This window comes from Heteronotia binoei, chromosome 9 (genome assembly GCF_032191835.1).
Source record: "Heteronotia binoei isolate CCM8104 ecotype False Entrance Well chromosome 9, APGP_CSIRO_Hbin_v1, whole genome shotgun sequence".
NCBI lineage: Eukaryota > Metazoa > Chordata > Lepidosauria > Squamata > Gekkonidae > Heteronotia > Heteronotia binoei.
This window is the reverse complement of record NC_083231.1, coordinates 102,641,112-102,662,763: the sequence shown is the minus strand read 5'-3', so window position 1 is coordinate 102,662,763 and position 21,652 is coordinate 102,641,112. Positions and strand designations below refer to the sequence as shown.

Here is a 21,652-nt window from a genome sequence, read left to right as displayed (position 1 = left end):
ACACACAGTTCTGTCTGTGCCTGTCTGTGGATTGTAAGACTCTGCTTTGAGAGAATCGTTAGTGAACCAGCACTGATATCTTTGGGAATGGTTTTCACAGTTGCTTCCTATTGTATTTAAATAAATTGAATTTACATTTTGAGTTTATGAATTTTACCCTAGACGTTAAACCTGGCCCTGGGTACTCAAGAGGTTACAGATATTTGTGCACATATGTGTATCTCTGTCCTAGGCTTGGCAGGTTTGTGTTGGAAAATACCTGAAGACGCCAAAAGAGGGCAGGGTTTGAGGAGGGGAGGCATTTTAGCTTATCACAATGCCATACAGTCCACCCTTCAAAGCAGCCATTTTCTCCAGGGGAGCTGATCTCTGCCAGCTGGAGATCAGTTGTAAAAGCAGGAGATCTCCAGGCCCCAACTGGAGGTTAAGCAACCAACACAGAGTATCGTGGAAAATAGAGCTGAGGATAAAGGCTACACAAGCCTCAGCAAAAACCAGCCTCAAAAATTACAAACTTCAAATTTCTATGAAAATATATGTCAAATTTCTTATTCAAATAATTATAGAAAATCCCAAATTTTAAAAAGTAACCCACGAGGTCATACTTGGTCCCTTGTTTCACTTCTGCTTCATATGGAAGCATTTGGAAGCATTAGCGTATGAGCTGTATCTCTGTAAAATGTCTTTTTGAAGCTTGTAGAAGTGGAAGTAAAATGAGGGACCAAGTACGACCTCACCATGGGTTACTTTTCTGCCTAGCTGCACTGGAGATATTCTCAGTTTGGAGTGTTGGACTCCCGAGAAGACTGTTCACTTTCTGAATAACCACCTGGATCCTCCTATTTGGAATAAGTTTGGCTTTGATTGCATTTTGGAGGACTTGGGGTGCGGGTGGTACTGACATTCTTTCATTCTGTATGAACTTTGGAATTACTCATTTGAAGATTTCCTCTAACAGCAGAGATCTGCCACTTTCAGTGGATGTACAGAAGATGCTGGGTGGTTGTGGCAGTGCTCTGAGTGAGACAGAAGATATGATTCTGTTCCTTGTGATAAAAAACATTAAAATGTTTCTGGCTAGGGACTAGTTATAGAAACAACAACAGCTCTGGTGTTTTCCATCTACATTATATTAGTAAATTGGTTGGACATTCAGAAGACTGGTATCCTAATTCCTTTGTCTCCATTTTGTTTGTCTTTTTAAATTCTAGATTTCCATATTCCTATGTATTTTACAGCTATAAGCATAGAGGCTATTATTGGTCAAAAAACTAAAGCATACTGGCATCCATCTTTCAATTCAATGGCTCAATCAGAAAGCCTGGATAAATTACATGGACTATCACGGAGCAGCCTCCTCCAATCTGCTCAGTTAATGTTTTCATTCCAATGAAGGTGCATCATTGCTTTTTAATTGGGTGCAGAATTGAAACATTCATCTGAATCTCAGGCAGGTGCAAAATAATTTCCATTCCCTTCCCACTCATCATGTTGTTCCAGCATCCCAGGTATTCCTTCTCCCACCAGCAGCAGCCCTCTGAGCCGCTTGAATTTTTTTTTTAAGTCATTGTTTTCTGCACTGTGACTTCACTTCCAGGGAAAACCTGGATGCGTTCTCAAGTAGTTCTAGGAATTGCTGGAAACTTTATGGTTTCACCACTGCCAGGATTCCTGGAAGTGATGTCACAGCACAGATAATGACATGAACCCCATGTTCCCACCCCTGAAGCTCCTGCTGGTTGCCAAGCAAGGATTGGCAACCCTAGTGGTCTACACTTTGGGCGTTTTCGCACTGACCTTAATCGGCAGCGACATCCCTCTTCACCGCGCAGGATCTGCGCGGATTTCGCACCAATTGCTGCGGAGCACCCGGAAGAGCTGCAAAGTCCCGTGGCTTTTGCGGCGCAAATGGAAACTGGCGGCTTTTGCGGTGCAAATGGAAACTGGTTTTTGGCAGTTTCCATTTGCGTCGCAAAAGCCGCGGGACTTTGCGGCTCTTCCGGGTGCTCCGCAGCAATTGGTGCGAAATCCGCGCAGATCCTGCGTGGTGAAGAGGGACGTCGCTGCCGATTAAGGTCAGTGCGAAAACGCCCTTTGTTTTTACGTTGTGCCCTAAAGCTTCACACATTATTTGAAGGAGAAAGAAGAGGAAAACCAGTGGTCCTTTCAGCTGTCACATTTAGGACAGAGCCTGACACTTTTATGCTGCCTGGGGTTTCCAGGGCATACAGATACAACGGTAACAAGTAAGACAGAATGCAAGAGCATGGTCTACTAACCAGTCCAGAGCCTGGGAGGCAAAGGGTCAGTCCAAAGTTCGGGGGAAAGGAGGGTCTGGAGTTCAAGGTCCAAAGTTTGGAAGCCAGGGCAGGAGGCAGGATCTGGGTTTCTAGCTGGAAAACAAGCACAGGTTAAACAGGGCAGGGTGCAAGGCAAGAAGGTAGCACTCTGTTCACTGAGGGGGTGGCAAACTCATTGTGTTCTCTTTAACTGCCTCCTTTTGCTGACTAATTCCTAAAGCCCAGGTTTCACTTCTTCCTGGTGGATTCTTCAAGGTGTAGGTCCTTGCCGCTTTTTATCAGCATCTAAATCCTGCTCCAGTAAAGACTCTGCTCCAGGAACCAACATTGATCGCTGTTGTGTAAGTCTTCTCTCCAAAGCTATCAAGCATTCCTGCCTTCTTCTACACTCTACTGATTCAGAAGAACTTGGTGGAGATTGAGGCTCTGACCTCTGTGTCCTTTCTGTCATCTCCTGCCAGAATGAGCAGCCTGGCTGTGACTAGGAAGTGTTCTCGCTTCCTGATGCTTCCCCTGTTGGGTCTGTTTCTCAACCCAGCTGCTTGTGTGGGTATTCCACTGGTGCAGGTCTCAGCTCTTCCTCTGAAGAGGAGGTGACAGCTGGCTGGCCAATGACACCACCAGTGTTGGCTGACCTTGGTGGTTTCTCCTGACACAGAGGCCTAGTTTTTGCTGAGGAGATAGATGTTGCTCATATGGTTGAATCTCCTCCACATGGAAGATTCCCATGTCAGGGTAGGGTTGTCAGGTCTGTATTGGAAAATACCTGGAGACTTTGGGGGTGGAGCTGGGAGTGGGTAGGAGCTCCTTTGCATATTAGGCCACACACCCCTGATGTAGCCAGTCTTCCTGGAGCTTACTGCAGGCCCTGTACTAAGAGCCCTGTAAACTCTTGGTGGATTGGCTACATCGGGGTGTGTGACCTAATGTGCAAAGGAGTTCCTGCTACAAAAAGCCCTGCAGAGGACTGTTTGGTCATTGGTGCCCACTTGTGCCCTAGAAGTCCGTCCAGAAGAAGTTTTATCACTTCTTTGAGAAGAACTAAGCCCAAGAAGAATTTCTAAGGGTACATTCCTAAGCACACTATGACTACATTTAAATGACTACATTTAAACTCAAGAGGGCTTTCTTCTGAATAAATGTCCTTGGGACCATACTGCTGGAGAAACATAAAACCTGTAAGATCAAGTGTCCATATTCCTCATTTTTAAGATAATGCTATTCAAGCAAAATTAGTATTTGAAATTCTAATTTCAAGGGACAATTCTGTGATTGTGAATTTAGCGCTCTGGCTTTTGCTCTTGGAGTTAAGGACACCAGTTCATTTACCAGATAAATTAAGTACATACTAAATGTAGACTGCCAACTAAAAGGACTTGACTCAGGTGTTTGATAAGCCAGGCTTGATGGTGGGATACTCAATATACTCCTCACTTGCTTATAATTTATTTCAGTTTGTAAGCAGCGTAATTCCAGTGGGCCCAAGGTGAGAGAAACAAACTAAACCAATGAAACAACATTAAAGAGATTGTACAAACAATATATAGCTACACGGAATTCTTGTTACTCTCCAGCCACTAAGCCAGTCTGCATGTTCAGAAAATACACCTGGAACTTAACAGTGCCATCCTAAGCAGAGGTACGTCCTTCAAAACCATTGACTTGAATGAACTTAGATGGACGCAACTTGGGACTGTGTGGCAGATCAATTCACAGCACAATCGGGGTGTTGTATTGCTCCTTCACTTTTTTTAAAAAAAAAACAATCCATGCATGTAGAAAATTGAGATGCTTCCAAAATTCTCCTGCTTGAGATTTCTCCAAACAGAGCTTTGTGCACACACAGATGGTCATAGATTTTGGTCCATCAATTCATTTGCTTGTGTCTTTCTCTGTTTGTTACTGATGTTCATGTGAATAATGTGAAAACTGAGAAGAAAACTGTCTGTATGGTTGTCTTAAGATTCTTTTTCAGTACTGTAGATCGCTCTATGTAGGGCTACTCTTGAGACTCACCCAGAATCTCCTACTGGTCCAGAGTGTGGCAGCACAGGTCTTCATGGTACCCTACAAATGGCACACATTTAACCAGTGCTGCCCTAGCTTCTGGTGGAGTATCAGATCAGGTTCAAGGCGTTGGTGATAACCTTTAAGGCCCTAAATGGTCATGGGCCCACATACTTCGGGACTGCCTCTCCTGTTATACCCCCCAGAGAGCGGTACACTAGTGCATGCCAGAAGTGATTGTCACCACATCACTGGTGATATAGCATGGGCTTCCGTCTGTCTCCTGGTAAGATACACTCTGCCGGCCAGCTAGCTGGGGGGCTGGGGCAGGGCCTGACAACAGGAGATTCCCCACCTCCACCCTAGGCCATGTCCAGTTTGATAAAACTCTGCAAAAAACCAGTCTGGTTGTAAAATATCAGATTGCTTTCAGATGCTTTGTTGGGTTGTGGTTCTGTCCCAGATCCATCTTTTATACTTCTATTTCACTACAGAATAAGGACAATGAACACTGTCGTTTTTCTGCTTTGTATCCTCTTGTTTAGAATATTTTCAGTCAGGAAATATGCAGCTTTTAAAGGACAAATTAATAAAGCAATATTGCTGAGGGGGAGACCCCTGAATAATTATGAACACCCCTATAATAATAAATGAAAATATGGTTTTGTGCCTTCTCTTTTGATGTCTGATGCAACATTTAGAGTGACTGTTGGGAGGCCCCTCAGAGGAGCTTCTGCTAAACTGTTAAAACCAGGCAGCCCAAATGGGGGTGAGTCACGAATGTGTATTGATAGCAGGAAACTCCTTGTTGAATAGATAAGCAGACACACTGGAAAACTACCAGGGAGAAAGGGGAGGGGGGAAGTGAATCAGATAACGTGTAAGGGGCCAGCCAGCAGGCTTGCTTTTGCTTAAAGCGGATGGTTTGAGAAGTGTGCGGGGTTCATTATTTTTGGGAGCCTTGATGCTCAAATGAACCTTGCTATTGGTGCCAAATAGTAAAATACCTCGTTTTCAATCAGTAAGTGTGCGCCTCATTATTCCCCTGCTACATTGCCTGTGTTTCTGTTTCATATGGTAATGCTGTGTTATCTAGATGTGGAATTCAGTTTCTTCTTTTGTGGCTGCCCAACTATTGAATCCCCTTTTCAGCAAGGCACGTTAAATTGTCCTCTGTATACTTTTGGATGGTAAACCAAGACCTTTTTATTTAGGCTAGCAGTGATAATCTGACATTTTTACATCTGTTCTGTGTTTATGTCACATGATATAGTTTTTATTTGGGGTTTTGAAATTAAATAGTGGACTTTGAATTGTGAGTTGTCTCCAAAAGATACTTTAATTTTTAAAAATGGTCGGTATGCTTTATAATGTGAACACAAATGTGGTCTTTGTGTAGGGTTGTCAGCTTTGGGTTGGGAAATTTCTAGAGATTTTGGGGCAGGAATCTTCAGCAGAATATAATGCCACACAGTTTAGCCTCCGAATCAGCTATTTTTTTCCAGGAGAACTATCTCTGTAGTCTGGAGATCAGCTGAAAAGAACAAGAGGCCAGTAACACCTTAAAGACTAACTAAACTTGTGGCAAAGTAGGAGCTTTCATGGGTCACTGCTCACTTCTTCAGATACAGCTGAGACAGCCGCCAAAGAAGCACCGTTTTGCCACTTCTAAACTTTCAGGAGGAGGCGGGAGAAGGGAAAAATGCAAGATGTCTTACTAAGCCTGTTGTGTATTGGTTGTTTTGACTGCTGGTTTATTATGTCTGTTGGTTGACCAGAACTTGAAGCATACTTCATTGCCCTCCAGGACTCTGATGCCAACATTCCGACTGGCCGTTCTTTTAGAACCAGCCAATCAGGAAGCGAGACGTTTCTCTCAGAAAATGCAAATGAAGGATACTGGAGAGACCAATAGGGTAGATTGCTGCCCACATAAGGGGGCGTGTTTAACTCAGGCCAAATGGATATGAGGAGTGGTGTTGCCTGTTTGTGTTCAGTTCTGCTCTTGTTCAATAAATGTTCTTGCTTACCTCAAGCTGGCTGAACTCACTGTATAATAGTCCCTTCCTTCTTGTGTTGTTTCCACAAGGGTTGCCAGCTCTAGAATTGGAAATACCCAGACATTTTAGGGGCAGAGCCAAGAAAGGGCAGGGTTTGGGGAGGGGAGGGGATGGACCTCAGCAAGATATAATACCATAGAGTACACCCTCCAAAGCAGCCATTTTTTCCAGGGAAACGTGTCTTGGTTGTCTGGAGATTGCCATGTGCCACCTGGAGGTTGGCAACCCTAGTTCCCACTGAAATAGGTTCATTGAGCAAAAGCAAAACACTCTACCATACACATCTACACTACTGCATACAATTGGAAAACAAAACAAAAAAACAGCAGGGGGTTTTTTTGTTTGTTTTTTTAATCCTTCCAAATAAAGAAAAGAGTGGAAATATTTTTAGATATCTCTTCTAGAAGCTTCAGTTTGCTTTGGGAAGAAAGGTGTTTCATGTTCATTCTGACTCTGTAGTAAAAACCTTTCAAGTCCTTGACAGTGTGCAGAATTTTTAAACCCGTATTTTATTTTAGGCAGCAACGTAGCAATTATTGCTAGAAGATAGGCAAAGGACAGGGAGAGAGGTTGCATTGAATAATTTAAGGCATGAAGATCTCTTTCAGCCATTATCAAGAAAGTGATTCAGTTCTTCTGCCAGCATAATAGATTTTCTCCAGCCACACAGCTTCATAATGAAACCTGAAATCTTTGAGGGAGCATGAGTGTAGTTACGCTGCTCTTTGTTCGTCTTTCTTGAGTCAGCAATGGATTTATTTCAAAGTGATGTGTCTTGAGCAAACATCTTTTTAATGCTCAAAAAAAATTTCACTGCAATATCCTGAGATGTTATGGTTGCCCTGTACCTGTTGAAGATTCTCAAGGTGTCCTCCAGGCAGTGGACAGTCAAGAGAAATAAGGAAGTGTTTACCTTTATATTGGGCTGAGAATGAAGGGGTGTGATTGCACACACTAAATAATTCATTTTCAATCCACTTTCAATACACTTCCCGACTGGATTTTGCTGTGTAAACTGGCAAAATCCAATTGGGTAGTACATGTTAGGGGTCCCAACCCTCCCGCCCTGGCGGGGGACCCCAGGATTTCCACCCTCTTCCCCCGCTCCCCCAAAAAACTGAAGCGGGGGGGAGGGGGAAAATGGCGAGCCCCTGCCGCCCCCTCCCCGCCCAGTGAAGCCATAGGTGGCGGGCCCGCCGGCGCCCAGCAGCAGGAGGAGGCGGCGGAGGAGGAGCTGTCGGTCGAGGGCCTCGCTGGCGGCGTTGGCGCAGCAGAGGGGCAGCAGGAGCACGGCGAGGAGATCGGGCACGCCGGAGCAGCGGAGGCGGCGGAGCCAGGCACGGCCCAGGGCGGTGAGGGAGCTCTTGGAGGGGTGCAGCACAGCCCTGCCAGCACCAGCGCCAGAGGCCGAGGAGGAGGCCCTGAGCCCCTGGCCCTGCTCTCCATGCCCGCGCCACCGCCCTGCTTCACCCAGGCCTCCAGCCTCAGGCGGCCGCGGAGGGCCAGGGAGGACGAGCGGGAGGAGGAGGGAGGGACAGCTGCTAGTGCGGCTGCGGCGCGGGAACCTGCGGCTGTGGCGCTTGTCACAGCCTTGATATTGGCTCCACCCCTAACATCTGGCTCCACCCCCAAAGTCCCCAGCTATTTCTTCAATTGGACTTGGCAACCCTACACTGTGGCTAATAGCCACTGATGGACCTCTGCTCCATATGTTTATCCAATCCCCTCTTGAAGCTGTTTATGCTTGGAGCCACCACCACCACCTCCTGTGGCAGTGAATTCCATGTGTTAATCACCCTTTGGGTGAAGAAGTACTTCCTTTTATTCATTCAAACCCAACTGCTCAGCAATTTCATTGAGTGTCCATGAGTTCTTGTACTAACTAAGGGCCATGACCTGGATAGCCCAGGCAAGCCAGATCTCATCAGATCTTGGAAACTTAGTAGGGTTGACTCTGGCAAGTATTTGAAGAAACCTCCCTGAAATCCCAGTGTTCGGGAGGACAGGGACAAGCTTTATTCAGCCATCTCCCTGAATATCTTCCAAGCCCCCAGCAGGGATCAGTCACCAAAAGTCGCTATGACTTCCAGGTGTAAGCATACACACACAATACAAAAATACAGAGAGAGAGAGAGAGAGAGAGATACTAACCAGGGCTGACCCTGCTTAGTTTCTGAGATCTGACGAGATCAGGCTAGCCTGGGTTATTCAGATCAGGCCTTGGAGAACACACATACCAGGTCTGGATTGGAGTACGGTTGTTCATGGGCCTGGCCTGAACCTGATAAATGCAGTATTGTGAACTGGCATGCGTAATCCCCATTGAGACTGTTTCCTTATGCTTTTCCCTTGCAGAGGGTTTGAGAGACAAACCAATTTCTCACTAGGCTTGTTCTGGTCTTGGAGGCTTTTCCCCCCTAGTGGTTCTGTTTGGTTTTGCACAAGCTTCTGTGGGGCTACAACTTGCCCCACCTCTTTCCTGTGGCAAGCAAGATCCTGTGAAAACTGGTTGGCAGCTTGTGTGAAATCAGACAGAAGCCCTGGGGGGAAGGGCTCCGACACCGGAAGAAGCCTAGTGAGAAATCGGTCACAGTCTCCTACCTTGAACAAGTTAAGGAAAGATCTATCTTCCTTAACGCAGCTGATGCATGTCCTTATGGATATAGGGGCTATCAGGGTCAGAAGGATATCAGAAACTAGATGTGGATACAATGGAGGCAGCTGAACACTGCAGAACAAGGGGAGTGGATTAAACATAACAGTCTAAAGATAACAGGGCCAGTCTTGCTTTTTGATACAAGCAATTCAAGTAGTCCATCCCCACTCATGCTTCCTCTCATTAGTGAATTAAATAACTGGCAGTTTGCTACCTGCAGCAGCTATTCTATGGGATGGCTCCTGACCCTGGAAGAAGAAAAGAAGTGTTGCAATGAACTGTATGAAAAGATTGAGAAGTGTTGCGCTTTATAATTAAAGGATACTGTCTGGCCAAACCAGCTAAAACAGAGTGCAGCAAAAGAGGAGGGTAACCATTTCCCCCCAATTATAATATACTCCCAGTTCATAATTGTTCACATACTGCTATCCAAGTGGATTCTGTTCCCCTTAACCAAAAAAAGTGCATTTTTATACTTTAGATTCTCTCTGCAGCGTTTTTACATTAGTTGTCTGTGACTAGCTTTGAAAGAATAATGTTCTGTGTGTTTTGGTGATGGGAGTCCAATATCTTTAATTATATTTGTCGAGCTTTGGGAATATATGCTGCTGGGGAGAGCAATTCAGCTACTACATAATTTGCATATTGAGAGGAGATCAGCTCCCCTTGAGGCAATGGCTGCTTTGAAGGGTGGACTCTGTGGCATTGAACCATGATGAGGCCTCTCCCCTCCCCAACCCTGCCCTCTCCAGATCCACCCCCAAAGCCTCCAGGCATTTTCCAACACAGACCTAGCAGCTCTACACTGGAGGCTCGAACAGCCGTTGCACTCTCTTTCACCTGGTCTCTTTCTCTCACAACAGTACTTTAAGCCACTTTGCCCTGGAAAAAATGCCAAGTACGGCTGTCACCTTTCTCCTGAATGTCCCTTATTTCCCTTCCTTACCTCAGGCAACACTGGCTGCCTGTAGCGCACTAACCCTCTGTAACCCATATCTGAGCAAGGGCTGACAACCCCCAGGCGGGGCCTGGAGATCTCCCAAAATTACAACTGATCTCCAGAAGGCGGATATCAGTTTCCCTGGGGGGAAATGGCTGCTTTGAGGGGTGGATTCTAGGGCACCATGCTGAGGCCTCTCCCCTCCCCAAACCCCACTCTCTCCTGGATCCACCCCCAAAGTTTCCAGGTATTTTCCAACACAAACCTGGCAACCCTACACTGGAGGCCTGCTTCTGAGGGACTGTGGCTGGACCAGCTTCATCAAGAAAGCAGCACTTCTTGGGGGGCAGGGGGATGACTACTGGATCTTTGGTCTGGAACGAGTAAAGTTTGAGGGTAGGGAGTACCATACCCTGTGTGCAAAACTGTATTTACTCTGTTGTAAAAAATAGTTACTTTGCTTAAGCCAAGGTGTGTGAATGGGAGGGGGGAGGGTATTAAGAAAGGAGGTCTTAAGCCTTGAACTGTATTCCCAATCACTTTACATATTTGTTTTCAGCACTCACCATGCTAAAGAAACGGAAACTGTCAAGGTGCAAAAGAAATGAAATCTTTTTTTTAAAGATTTTATGCCTGTGAGTGGAGGATGTGTATTATAAGGGCATTTCTTTCTGTGTTTCTCCTCAGTTGCTATTAGCGACTACGATGTAATACCACAAAAGGCGACTTAAGCACCAGATGTGATGAATTGAAAAATAAATTCTGATTGATGGTAAATAGCACAAGTCAAAACAATACTTATAGAATACTTTTAAAAACCAGGCAGTTGTCATTTCATGGTAGTGTAATGCTAGTCACGTAGTTGAAAAAGCTCGCATTTAGGGTAGGCAGTAATAAGCGTAATGGTTTGTTAGGCTGGTTGTCTAATCCCATCAGAAAACTGTGCTTTTATTGAGTCTCTCTGAATTGCTGTGAGTGAGAAATACCTTTATTTTGAAACAGGATCCATCTTGGAATGAAGCTGAGAGCCTCAGACATCACTTTTTGTGGCCTCGATTGTGGTGGGGAATGAGCATTCAAACATCAGATTTAAAGGACTTTACGGCCTGGTGGTTGGGGACCCTTGCTCTAGAGAGGTGGCAGCCCATTCCCAAAAGAATTTCAATAGGCTTAGCCATTCAAAAGAGTGCTTTCACACATAATCCAGTTTCAATCCACTTCAGCGACCGTTTGCAAGTGGATTTTGCCATTTTGCCATTTCACACAATAAATCCAGTTGCAAAGTGTTTTGAAAATGGACCGAGAGTACGTTATTTAGTGTGTGTGAAGACACCTGTGAGGCATAATGTATAAAATCTGAAAATGAAGTCAGTTTCCAATGATGGCAGAAGGTAAAGTAATTGCATATGGCAACAGAGAGAAGATGGGTTTGGGAAATGATTTCAGAGAACTTTTTTTTCTCATGCAGGCACACAAAGCAGAGGAAAAATGCAAATATATTTGTTACTGAGGCCAAAGGAGGCTGGCTTTAATAAAATGGAGGCTGGCTGCCAAGTCTGTTCAATTAATTTCAATTACTGCCTCCAGATAATAGCAATAAAGGCTTTCCCCCTATAGCCACAGGAGGTGGTGGTGGCTACAAGCATAGCCAGCTTTAAGAGGGGATTGGATAAAAATATGGAGCAGAAGTCCATCAGTGGCTATTAGCCACAGTATGTATATGTGTGTGTGTGTGTGTGTGTGTGTGTGTATATATATATATATATATATATATATATATATATATATATATATATATATATATATATATATATATATATATATATGTGTGTGTGTGTGTGTGTGTGTGTGTGTGTGTGTGTATGTGTGGAACACACTAAAGGAAGGAAGGGGTGGAGAGTATTGGACAGTGTATCTCTGGGTGTGTGTCTGTGCTTGCAAAAAGAATCCTGGGAGTATGAAGGAACCGGATTTGAGTAATTAGGTGTTGGGACACCAAGACCAGAGAAATATTTCATCCATGCCATTAAATGCATCTTCTGAAACTGGAGCTGCTGGGGGCTATCGGGTCGCTCCATGTTCAACGGAACGATGAAGCTATTAATGATGTCAAAATGAGATTCTGTATGTTGCATGCCTCAGGGCTGCAGGTGGCATAGAAAACAGAAGTCGTAGATCGATGTGCTGGTAACAAGATGGATAGTTAGCTTCACTCTCGGCTGTATTTACTGAGAAGCATAATAACTACTATAATAACTACTGCTGTATGTTTACCTGTAGAGTTCTACAACTTCGGCCCCACAAATCCGCTTCTTCTTTATTCCACTTTTGCTTCTAAGTTAATATGATGTCATAACTCTTCACCATCCTTGTTAATCCGGGAGACAGAACAGGAGTCCTCAACACGATGCCTGGGGGAGCTGTGGCACCTGACGACACCTTTCTTGGTACCCACCAAGTTTTAGTTAGAAAGTGGGTGGAACTTTTTCCAATAAGGCTTCTGACTAACCACTGAAGATCTGATTGGCTATGCATATTAAAATAATGTTGTTTCAGCAACACCTGCCACCATAGTGTTTATTTTATTATCTCTCTTACTTTGTGGTCTGTTCTTAAAATGACCCATTCTCTACACCGCAGTAGGGGTGTGCAAAAAATTTTTTTTGGGGTGGTGAATTTGGATTCAGGGGTATTCAGAGCTTTAAAATTTGAGTGTCTGATTATCTCCCAATTTCAGATTCAGTCGCTGAATGTGATTCAGAAGATATTCAGCTATTCTCGAATATATGGCCCCATTATACCCTATGGGCAAATGGCAAAATAGGGTATAATTAATTGTAGCTGGGGAGGAGGTGGTTTGAGGTAGAGGCTTCAAATATGCAGGGCAGCTACAGGAGCCTCCCCCCCACAGAGCCCCCAAGTTTCAAAAAGATTTAACCAGGGGTCCAATTCTAGGGGCACCCAAAGAGGGTCCCCCCATCTCACCATTATATCCTATGGGCCATTGAAGTCAATGGCAAAACAGGGTACAATGAATTGTGGCTGCAGGGGGAGGGGTTTGAAGTAAAGGCTCCAAATTTACAGAGCAGCTGTAAGAGCCTCTCTCCCACAGGTCCCCCAAGATTAAAAAAAGATTGGGCCAGGGAGTCCAATTCTAGGAGTATCCAAAGAGGGCCCTTCCCCCGTATGATGGAAAAAAGCAATCAGTGACTTTTCCCAATGTAATTATGAGGAATTACAGGGGGTTCACCTCTATGAGCACCATCTATGATGGGAAAAGCTACCCCAGGCAGCAGTCGGATTCTCCTAGAGAATCTCTGCAGTCAAGTCAACTGTGCTGAGGGTGCTAGCTTGCAAGGAACATAGTTGTGGCAATGGTAGTGCAATACGCAGGATCTTTGTTCAAACTAGAGAATCTCTCAGATTTAAAAATCGGGGTGGGGGCTTTCTGTAGGGACTGCAACACAGAACCAGCCCATTGAACACGCTAGTGCCAAGCAGCAGAGATGGGGCATGGATTTTTCACATGCAAATGAGCTGCATACTGGACCACAGCCCTACAGAAGAAATACCTGTGGGGGGAATCATGTAACACTGCACTGCAAGAAAGAAAATTTTGGAAACCAGGACAGGACACTTGACATTCAGATAATAAGGGAGTTAAAACAGGTGTAAGAACCAAGTTTGAGTCCAGTGACCCCTTTAAGACCAACAAAGTTAAAATTCCATGTATAGGCAAGAACTGAGTGACTTAGCTTGTGTAATGAGATGAGAAGCCAATATCTCTATCGGTAATTAAATAAATAAATGTTATGTCCATTATTAAGGACTGGCTACCAACCAGGGCAGGCAGGGCTGTCTGGTCTTTCTCTCTGCATCTCCTCTGGCTGCAGGTGGTGATTGGTCTTAGCTCAGTGGCTTGAAGAGCTGTTCATTTTTATTAATTATTTTAATCATATTTTCAGTGGCTTTTCTCTGTAGCAGTAAACTCTGCTTAAGCTCAACAAAGTCAGCCATGGTTTCGGATCTTAACCAGGGTTCAGGCATCAGATAGTGCCTAGCACAAGCCATGGTTCAGTAGTAAGTCTTCACTGGGCTGAAGAGTGTCTAAGAATGCCCTCTTAAGGGTGCCAAGCTTAGCTAATGAGGAATAGAGTGAGGGATAATCAGTGTTTGCTCCATAATTATGACATTTGGAGACTCACCAAAGCCAGAGCTTAAGTGTCTTCATAGTGGTTTTTGGTAGCCTGAGTTAACCAGGTTTGGGTGAGACATGTTTGGTACTTGTCAACCTTTGGATTTAGTGGGGGGGGGGGGGGTTGCTCCTCTTTACATTCACTGGGTCTCAGGGCACACAGAGTGAGTCAAAACAGACATGGGACCTTAAAGTTTCACTGTGAATTTCTTTTTGCTTTTAAGGGGACCATATTCTTGCCTGGAAACCGAGTGATTGAGCATCCTTACAATGATGAAAGTCCTGGGAAATTCCTCTTTGAAGTGATTCCAGGTAGGATATTTTTCTTACAATAAATCTGTTGTGGATTTTGTCTTGACTGACTAATGGCCAGTTGTATTCAGCCTTTACAGATGCCGGAAATGATTAACGATTGAATTTAAGGGGGAAAAAATCTGTTACTTCTACGAGTGATAACATTTATCTCTATTTCCTCCCCCCCCCCCGCCCCCCGCTTCCCTATTCACTCTGGACTATTGGAGAGGGTTACTTTTTTGTTTGTTTGTTTGCTTGTTTATCACAGTTTTAAAGTCTGGAGGCTCTTGGTTCTGAAAGAAATGGGATGCCCGAAGGAAAAAGGAAGTTTGATGTGTTAATGTTTGTGCAAGCAAAACATGCAACTGGTAATGGCAGATGACTCTTGTAGCTGCAAGTATTTTGTGCAATGAGGAAAGCCAGCAGGATAGTCAGAATGGGAAGTGCATGGCTAAGGCTGAGGGCAGGCTGTCGAGCCAGCAAGCTGCAATGTGCAGTCTGAGAGCAGCAGGGACTGTTAGTGGCAGGCTTTTTATGCCGCAGTTGGGAATTGCTAGGACTGATGGAACTCTGCAATGCCTCTGTCCTGATCCCTGCTGAAATGGTTTATAGTGATAACCTCAAGTTGGGACCTGGAGATCCCCCAGAATTAGAGCTCATCTCTAGACTACAGAGATCAGTTCCCCTGGAGAAAATGAATGCTTATGGCATTGATATAAGAGCCCCATGGTGCAAAGTGGTAAAGTTGTAGTACTGCAGTCCTAAGCTCTGCTCATGACCTGAGTTCGATCCTGGCGGAAGCTAGGTTCAGGTAGCCGGCTCCAGGTTGACTCAGCCTTCCATCCTTCCGAGGTCGGTAAAGTGAGTACCCAGCTTGCTGGGGGGAAAGTGTAGATGACTGGGGAAGGCAATGGCAAAGCACCCTGTAAAAAGTCTGCCGTGAAAAGGTAAAAGCAACGTCATCCCAGAGTCAGAAACGACTGATGCATGCACAGGGGACTACCTTTTACCTTTTTACCGCACTGAGGCCCCTATTCTTCCCAGGCTCCATCCCCAAATCTCCAGGAGTTTCTCAACTTGGGTCTGGCAACCCTACCTTCATCCCCTGCTGGCAGCTGGAGGGGAGGGGGACCTGGAAACCCTAAACTGGTTGCTGCCATGGTGGCACTTTCTTCAGGTTGCCATCTCCAGGTTGGAAAATTCCTGGAGATATGGGGATGGGCCCTGAGGAAGGTAGGTTTGGGGAAGGGAGGGGCCTCAATGCAGTATAAAGCAGCCATTTTCTCCAGCAGAACTAATCTTTGGAGTCTGGAGATCTAATATGGAGTTGTAATTCTGGGAGCTCTCCAAGTCCCACCCAGAGGGTGACAACCCTATGTCTGGCCCTCTGCTGTGGGGCAGCTGAAGTCCAGCAGAGGCCTGGCTGGCAAACTAATCCAGTAGCGCAGAGCGTAAAGCGCCTGAGATCCTGTTTGCCAGAGTTTCTGTTCTGAAACTCCCAGCGGAAGCTCTGAATAGATTTGCAGTGCTAAACTCAAACCTACTACACACCACATTCTGGATATCTCATTCCTGTTAATTTGGCAGGCCTGTTGCAAGATTATATTTTGTTATAAATGTTGGCTTTCTGCTTCTGACTTTTATAAATGACTCTCTATTGTAGTTGGCAGGCAGTCCCAAACGACTGGTGGAGAAGGGAAAGGAAGTATAAATAATAATAATAATAAAAAAAACCCAGAACAGAAACACTAGGGAAATAACTCTTGCCTGTTCATCTTGCAGAACAGAGTAGGGTCTGTCCTAGTTACCTGATTGCCTTGAGTAGGGGAGGAATCAACACACACACACACACACACACACACACACACACACACACAGAGATCTATCTGTCTGTGGTCTTTAACATTACCTTAAATATCCACTTGCATTACCCAGTATAAACATGCTTTTTTTCTGGTGTTCACATAACTTCATAAAACATCCCAGCACTCTCTCGTATCTTCCCCATTCCCCCCACCATTCCTAATCAAACTGGTTTCTCCTGCACTTTTTTTTGTTGGGGCGGGGGGAGTGAAATGTATTTGCAACAAAGCCTCTGCTCTGTAACTTGAATTAGGTTTTTTCCCATTAGTGACTTCTGGCACAACCCACCAGCCTTGCAAAACCCTCCTAGAAAGGGCAGGCTGGTGTAGGTATTTTTTTTTTAATTGCATCATCGTGAAACATTTCAGTAATCAAAGGTGCATGCGTTGGGGCAGCTTCCCCTGCTCTGCCTTGTGAGTGTGCATCTCAGTCTCTGTTTGTCTCTCTGTCTGTCTCTCTCTCTCTGGTTCTGTCTGTGACCGATTCCCCACTAGGCTTGTTCCGGCGTTGGAACTCTTCTCCCCCACCCAGCCCTGCTTCCGTCCCATTTTGCACAAGCTACCGCACTGCAGCAACTTGGCCTGCCTCTTTCCCCTGGCAAGCAAGATCCTCTGAAAACAGGTTTCTGCTTGCCGTAAGAAAGAGGCCAAGTCACAGCTGCAGGGTAGCTTGTGTGAAATCAGTGGGAAAAGAGCTCCAACACCAGAACAATCCTAGTGGGGAATTGGTCTCTTGTCTCTCTCTGCCTTGGTCTGATGTCTACTCTCTGCCTCTCTATCCAGCCTGAAAAAGCCAGGATCATGTCCCACCCCTCAGTACCAAAGCCAATGGTGTAAATAAATTATCTTTTGTACAGCTACTGAGCTTTACATGAGCGTAGGGCTACTCTCATGTAAAGATGTCGAAGCGAATGAGGGTGATGAAATGCTGAAATGCTTCACTGCATGTGCAACCCCCCCCCCCCCGCACACACACAATCCTGCCCCCCCCCCCCCAGTCAAGAAGAGACAGAACTCCTGAGAGGAAGTCTGAACTCATGCCATGGATAGCATGATCATCAGAAGTGGCACAACATGTGCAAAGATGCAAAAAATGGCTGCAAGTCTGGAAAAAAACTTTTGTTTGTGTCGAGATCCCTTTGCATTCCGGGTCTGTTCCTAACTGCCTGACAAAGAAGCAGTTTAATAGTGAATCCTGTGCTTTCTAGACAAACAGAAAACCTCCCTTGCTTTACTGGGAAAAGTGAACCTGCTTGGAGTCAGCCCCATAGTTGGGGGGGGGGGAGTGAAGCTGGTGCCCAACAGATGACTCTTTAGCTTTTCCTGCAGGGTTAACGTAACTGACAGCCCATTTGTCAAAAGGCATCATCATCTGTGGCCTTGAAAATGGTGTACCAATTTTCCTCTTTTTAAAGTAACATGATAGTTGGAAATAGTCTCCAAAAGCTCTTAAATAATTTTTGAACAATTAATGAATAATTAACTTAGACAAATAGTTGGTGATGCTCAATCTATATTAATGTATATATTAATATTATATAGTGGCAAAGATCTGCTCTTGATTTCTAACTTTGGAACCTGCTCATATTGACATAGATAAAGTAATGTGCTTTTGTTTTTAGCTCTGGTTGGAAGCAAGCAAGTTATTATTATAGATATAAAGTGTATATTCATCTTACACATTTATGCTTATTTTTAATATTTTCAAAACCATTCAGTCAGTTTTGTTCTCTTGTTTTTCTCTTGTTTTTTTTGCTTTTGGATAAATATTTTGCATCAAAGATAAATAATTCAGATTTATACTATCAATATTAGAATTATATAGCCAGACCTCAGATTCAGTGGGAGCTCACAGGAGCGCAGCTCCTGAACCTTTCTGAGAGTTCCACCTTCTCCTCCTGAGAGTTCCACCTCCTTGTCCATTGAATAGTATTGCAGCTGCAAAACAATCCCTGGATGAGCTCCACCACCTATTTTTCTGCAAAACGACCCCTGTCTATAACAGTTTAAAAAGCTATAAAAGGATTGTAGAATTTAATGGTAATATTTGGTTAAAGCTTAAAGACTTGCAGGTAGAAGAAATCTGGTATCTTGTTTTGTTGTAGAAAGGTAACTGATATATTTTTTGCTTTTCCTTTGTTTTTTCTGTTTTGCCCCTTCTTTTTTTCTCTTCTGCACCCTCTCTTATACTTAAAACTAATAAAAAGTTAAAATGAAAATGGAATGAATTCTTGAGATTCCAACTGAGAGGTGAGTCAATTATGCTACAGGGCCCACATCTAGCCCCTAAGAAGCTTTTTAACCAACCCTCAAGCTGCTTGACAGTTTCTTGGGAAGCATTAACCCATAAGACTGCATCACCGGCTAGTGGGCTGATGTGCCTAAAACTGCTTAAGCACTTTGAGGGCTGAGGGGCTTCAAGAATTGCCAAGTAAAGGACCCCATCCAGCTCTGGAAAGAGGAAGAACCAGTGTTCACTTCAGTGCCCTCAGAAGTAGGTGGAGAGCAAGTTGCTGCTGTTGGGCCAAGCCATACGGCCACTCCTCCTCTGACTTAATAGGTTTGCCAGCTCTGGGTTGGGAAATACCTGGAGATTTGGGGGGGGGGGGGTGGAGCCTGAGGAGGACAGGTTTTGGAGCAGGGAGGGACCTCGGCAGGGTATATTGCCACAGAGTCCTCCCTCCAAAGAAGCCACTCTCTCCAACGGAACTATTTTGGTTGTTTGGAAATCAATTGTAACAGCAGAAGGTCTCCAGGAGCCACCTTGGGGTTGGCAACCATATCTGATTAGAAGGTGTGTTAAAAGTCCATGTTCTTCTTAACCAGCTCTGACAAAAAAAGAAAAAAAGACATCTCAGATGGTTGTAAATGAGGTTGTAGACGAGGGTTGTAAATGAGGATTCTTGCTCAGTGGAATCAAATAAGAGTCTATTTAACAGTCCCAATAATACTCGCCGTTGTTGGCTAGCAGAAATTATGACTTCAGTGGCATTTAAATCCAGCCATCCACACTATCTGGTTGTCAGTTTGTGCGCAGTTATATGATTTTGGTAAAAAAGGGCAATCACAGAGATTCTCCCCCGCCCCACGCCATTTAAATGGCATGAAATTCCAGGCATGAAAACATTTTTGCAAAACAATGCAGACAGATGTAGGCAGGCCAGCCATGGAATCCATGACTAAATGTTAATTGATTCAGCTGAAGTGCAAAAAGGTTAGTCCGATATGGTTTATTATTATTTCCTTGGAGAAAATATGGGGGAAATATCTAAATTCTATCTAGCTGTCCTTATTAAACTTCCCTCATCCTTATTCACTTTGGCATACGATTATGCAGCTTCTTATGTGGAAACCAGGGATTTCTTTGAAGCAGGAACTCCTTTGCATATTAGGCCACACACCCCTGATGTAGCCAATCCTCCTGGAGCTTACAGGGCCTACTGTAAGCTCTTGGAGGATTGGCTCCATCAGGGGGTGTGGCCTAATATGCAAAGGAGTTCCTGCTTTAAAAAAAAGGCCTGGTGGGAACCATATTCCAATTAGGTTGCATTGAATTAGCAGTAGAGACGATATTTTTGTGGCTTGGATGGTGACATAGATAGGACAGAGACTTTTAAGAGAGTGCTGATCACCCTCATTTTTGCTGCACATCGTTTTAGTTTATTTATCACCAAGCAAAGCCTGGGCGATTATGTGTATTAGTTCTCCCACTCCATTTGTAGAATGTCTTCTGGATGAACTAAACAGGCCAAAGAAATTGGCAACCCCATGTTGACTTCTCTCTTCCTCTAACAGTTGTAGTTATGGAAACATGTGAGGTTTTATCATTGGCTTTTGCTGGGTAGGGGAGGAGATGCCAAATTATGATGGCCTCCGCTCATGTTTCTATAGCTTCAGATGAGAGTAAGGTTGTCAGGTCTGTGTTGGAAAATACCTGGAGGCTTTGGGGGTGGATCCAAGAGAGGGTGGAGTTTAAGGAGGGGAGGGGCCTCAGCATGGTACAACACCCTAGAGTCCACCTTTCAAAGCAGCCATTTTCTCCAGGGCACCTGATCTCTACCAACTGGAGATCAGTTGTAAAGTGGGAGATCTCCAGGCCCCACCTGGAGGCTGGCAACCCTAGATGAGAGGAACTTGACACCAGGTGGCCTGTGTGACCTGTTCTTCACATTGCTTAGTCCTGCATTGTGCAATTAAGCAAGCCACCATGGTCTTCACTACCATCTGTCATCACTTTAATGGGAATAATAATCTACTCTGGGCTGTGGCGAGAGTGATACTGAAATGAAGAATTGGGGTGTATGTTAGCTATTGTTTATTTAGGCACATGGACAGCCTATCCCACAAACCAGTTGCCTGAGTGAAGTTTAAACTGGCTTTCTGGGCATTTACCCATGACTTTTGCTGCTTTCAACTCTGGTCTTCAAGTAAAAGAGATCAGATCTCCTGGAGAAAATGGGTGCTTTGGAAGGTGGACTTTATGGCATTATACCTCCTCAGGCCCTTCCCTTCCCAGGCTCCTCTTCCAAAATCTCCAGGAATTTAACAATCTAGAGCTGACAACACTAATTCTCATCACCCAGTGAGGCCTGGAGATCTTCCAGAAGTACAGCTGATCTTCTAACAGGCCCATAGCCAGGATTCTAAAAATTGGGGGGCATGTAAAAAAGTTGGGGGCACTTAGTGGCTCCCCTCCCCTGGCCACAGCTGCTGTGACTCAGGGTGCCCTACTCAAGGTGCCTGTCATTCTCTCCCACTCACCCCCACCTCTGCCACTCCTTGAGGGGCTGCAGGGGTGAAAGGTGAGAGGCCAGGGGCTGCCGCCTTCCTCCCCTGTGATTTTAATTGCACAGGAGGGGTACACAGGAGCAGCCGCTGCCCTTCCCATGCCATTTAAAGGGCCTGCCAATCAACCGTTTAAATAGCATGGGGGGCAGGTACCTCTCCCATGCAATTTCAATTGGGGGAGGGACAGAGAGGTGTTCCCTAGCCTCTCAGCTTTCACCCCCACAGTGGTGGCAGGGAGAGGGAAAGTCAGGGAGTCCAGGGGCAGGCCCCCCACAGACCCCGCCGTAGATACAGGCCTATCTCCAGATAACAGAGATCAGTTCCTCTGGAGAAACTGGCTACTTTGGAGGGCAGACTCTATAGCAGGGGCGGCCAAACTGCGGCTCAGAAGCCACATGTGGCTCTTTCACATATATGATGTGGCTCTTGAAGCCCTCATCAGCTGGCTTGGAGAAGACATTTAAAGTTAAAGTTGCTTTCTTTCCACCTCTCATCCCATCTGCTTTTTCCTTCCCTCTTTCTTTCCGGTCTTGCGGCTCTCAAACATCTG

The 21,652-nt window shown here is 45.0% G+C and overlaps 1 protein-coding gene across 2 annotated transcripts in view; it reads left to right on the top strand.

Moving 5' to 3' along the window:
• ARHGAP24 (Rho GTPase activating protein 24) overlaps window positions 1–21,652 on the top strand; it is a 505,935-nt gene that overhangs the window by 194,308 nt on the left and 289,975 nt on the right. For both annotated transcript variants that reach the window (XM_060247095.1, XM_060247094.1), the window contains exon 3: window positions 14,383–14,470. In XM_060247095.1, coding sequence (XP_060103078.1) covers window positions 14,383–14,470 — 88 coding nt within the window. The remainder of the gene's footprint in view (window positions 1–14,382; window positions 14,471–21,652) is intronic.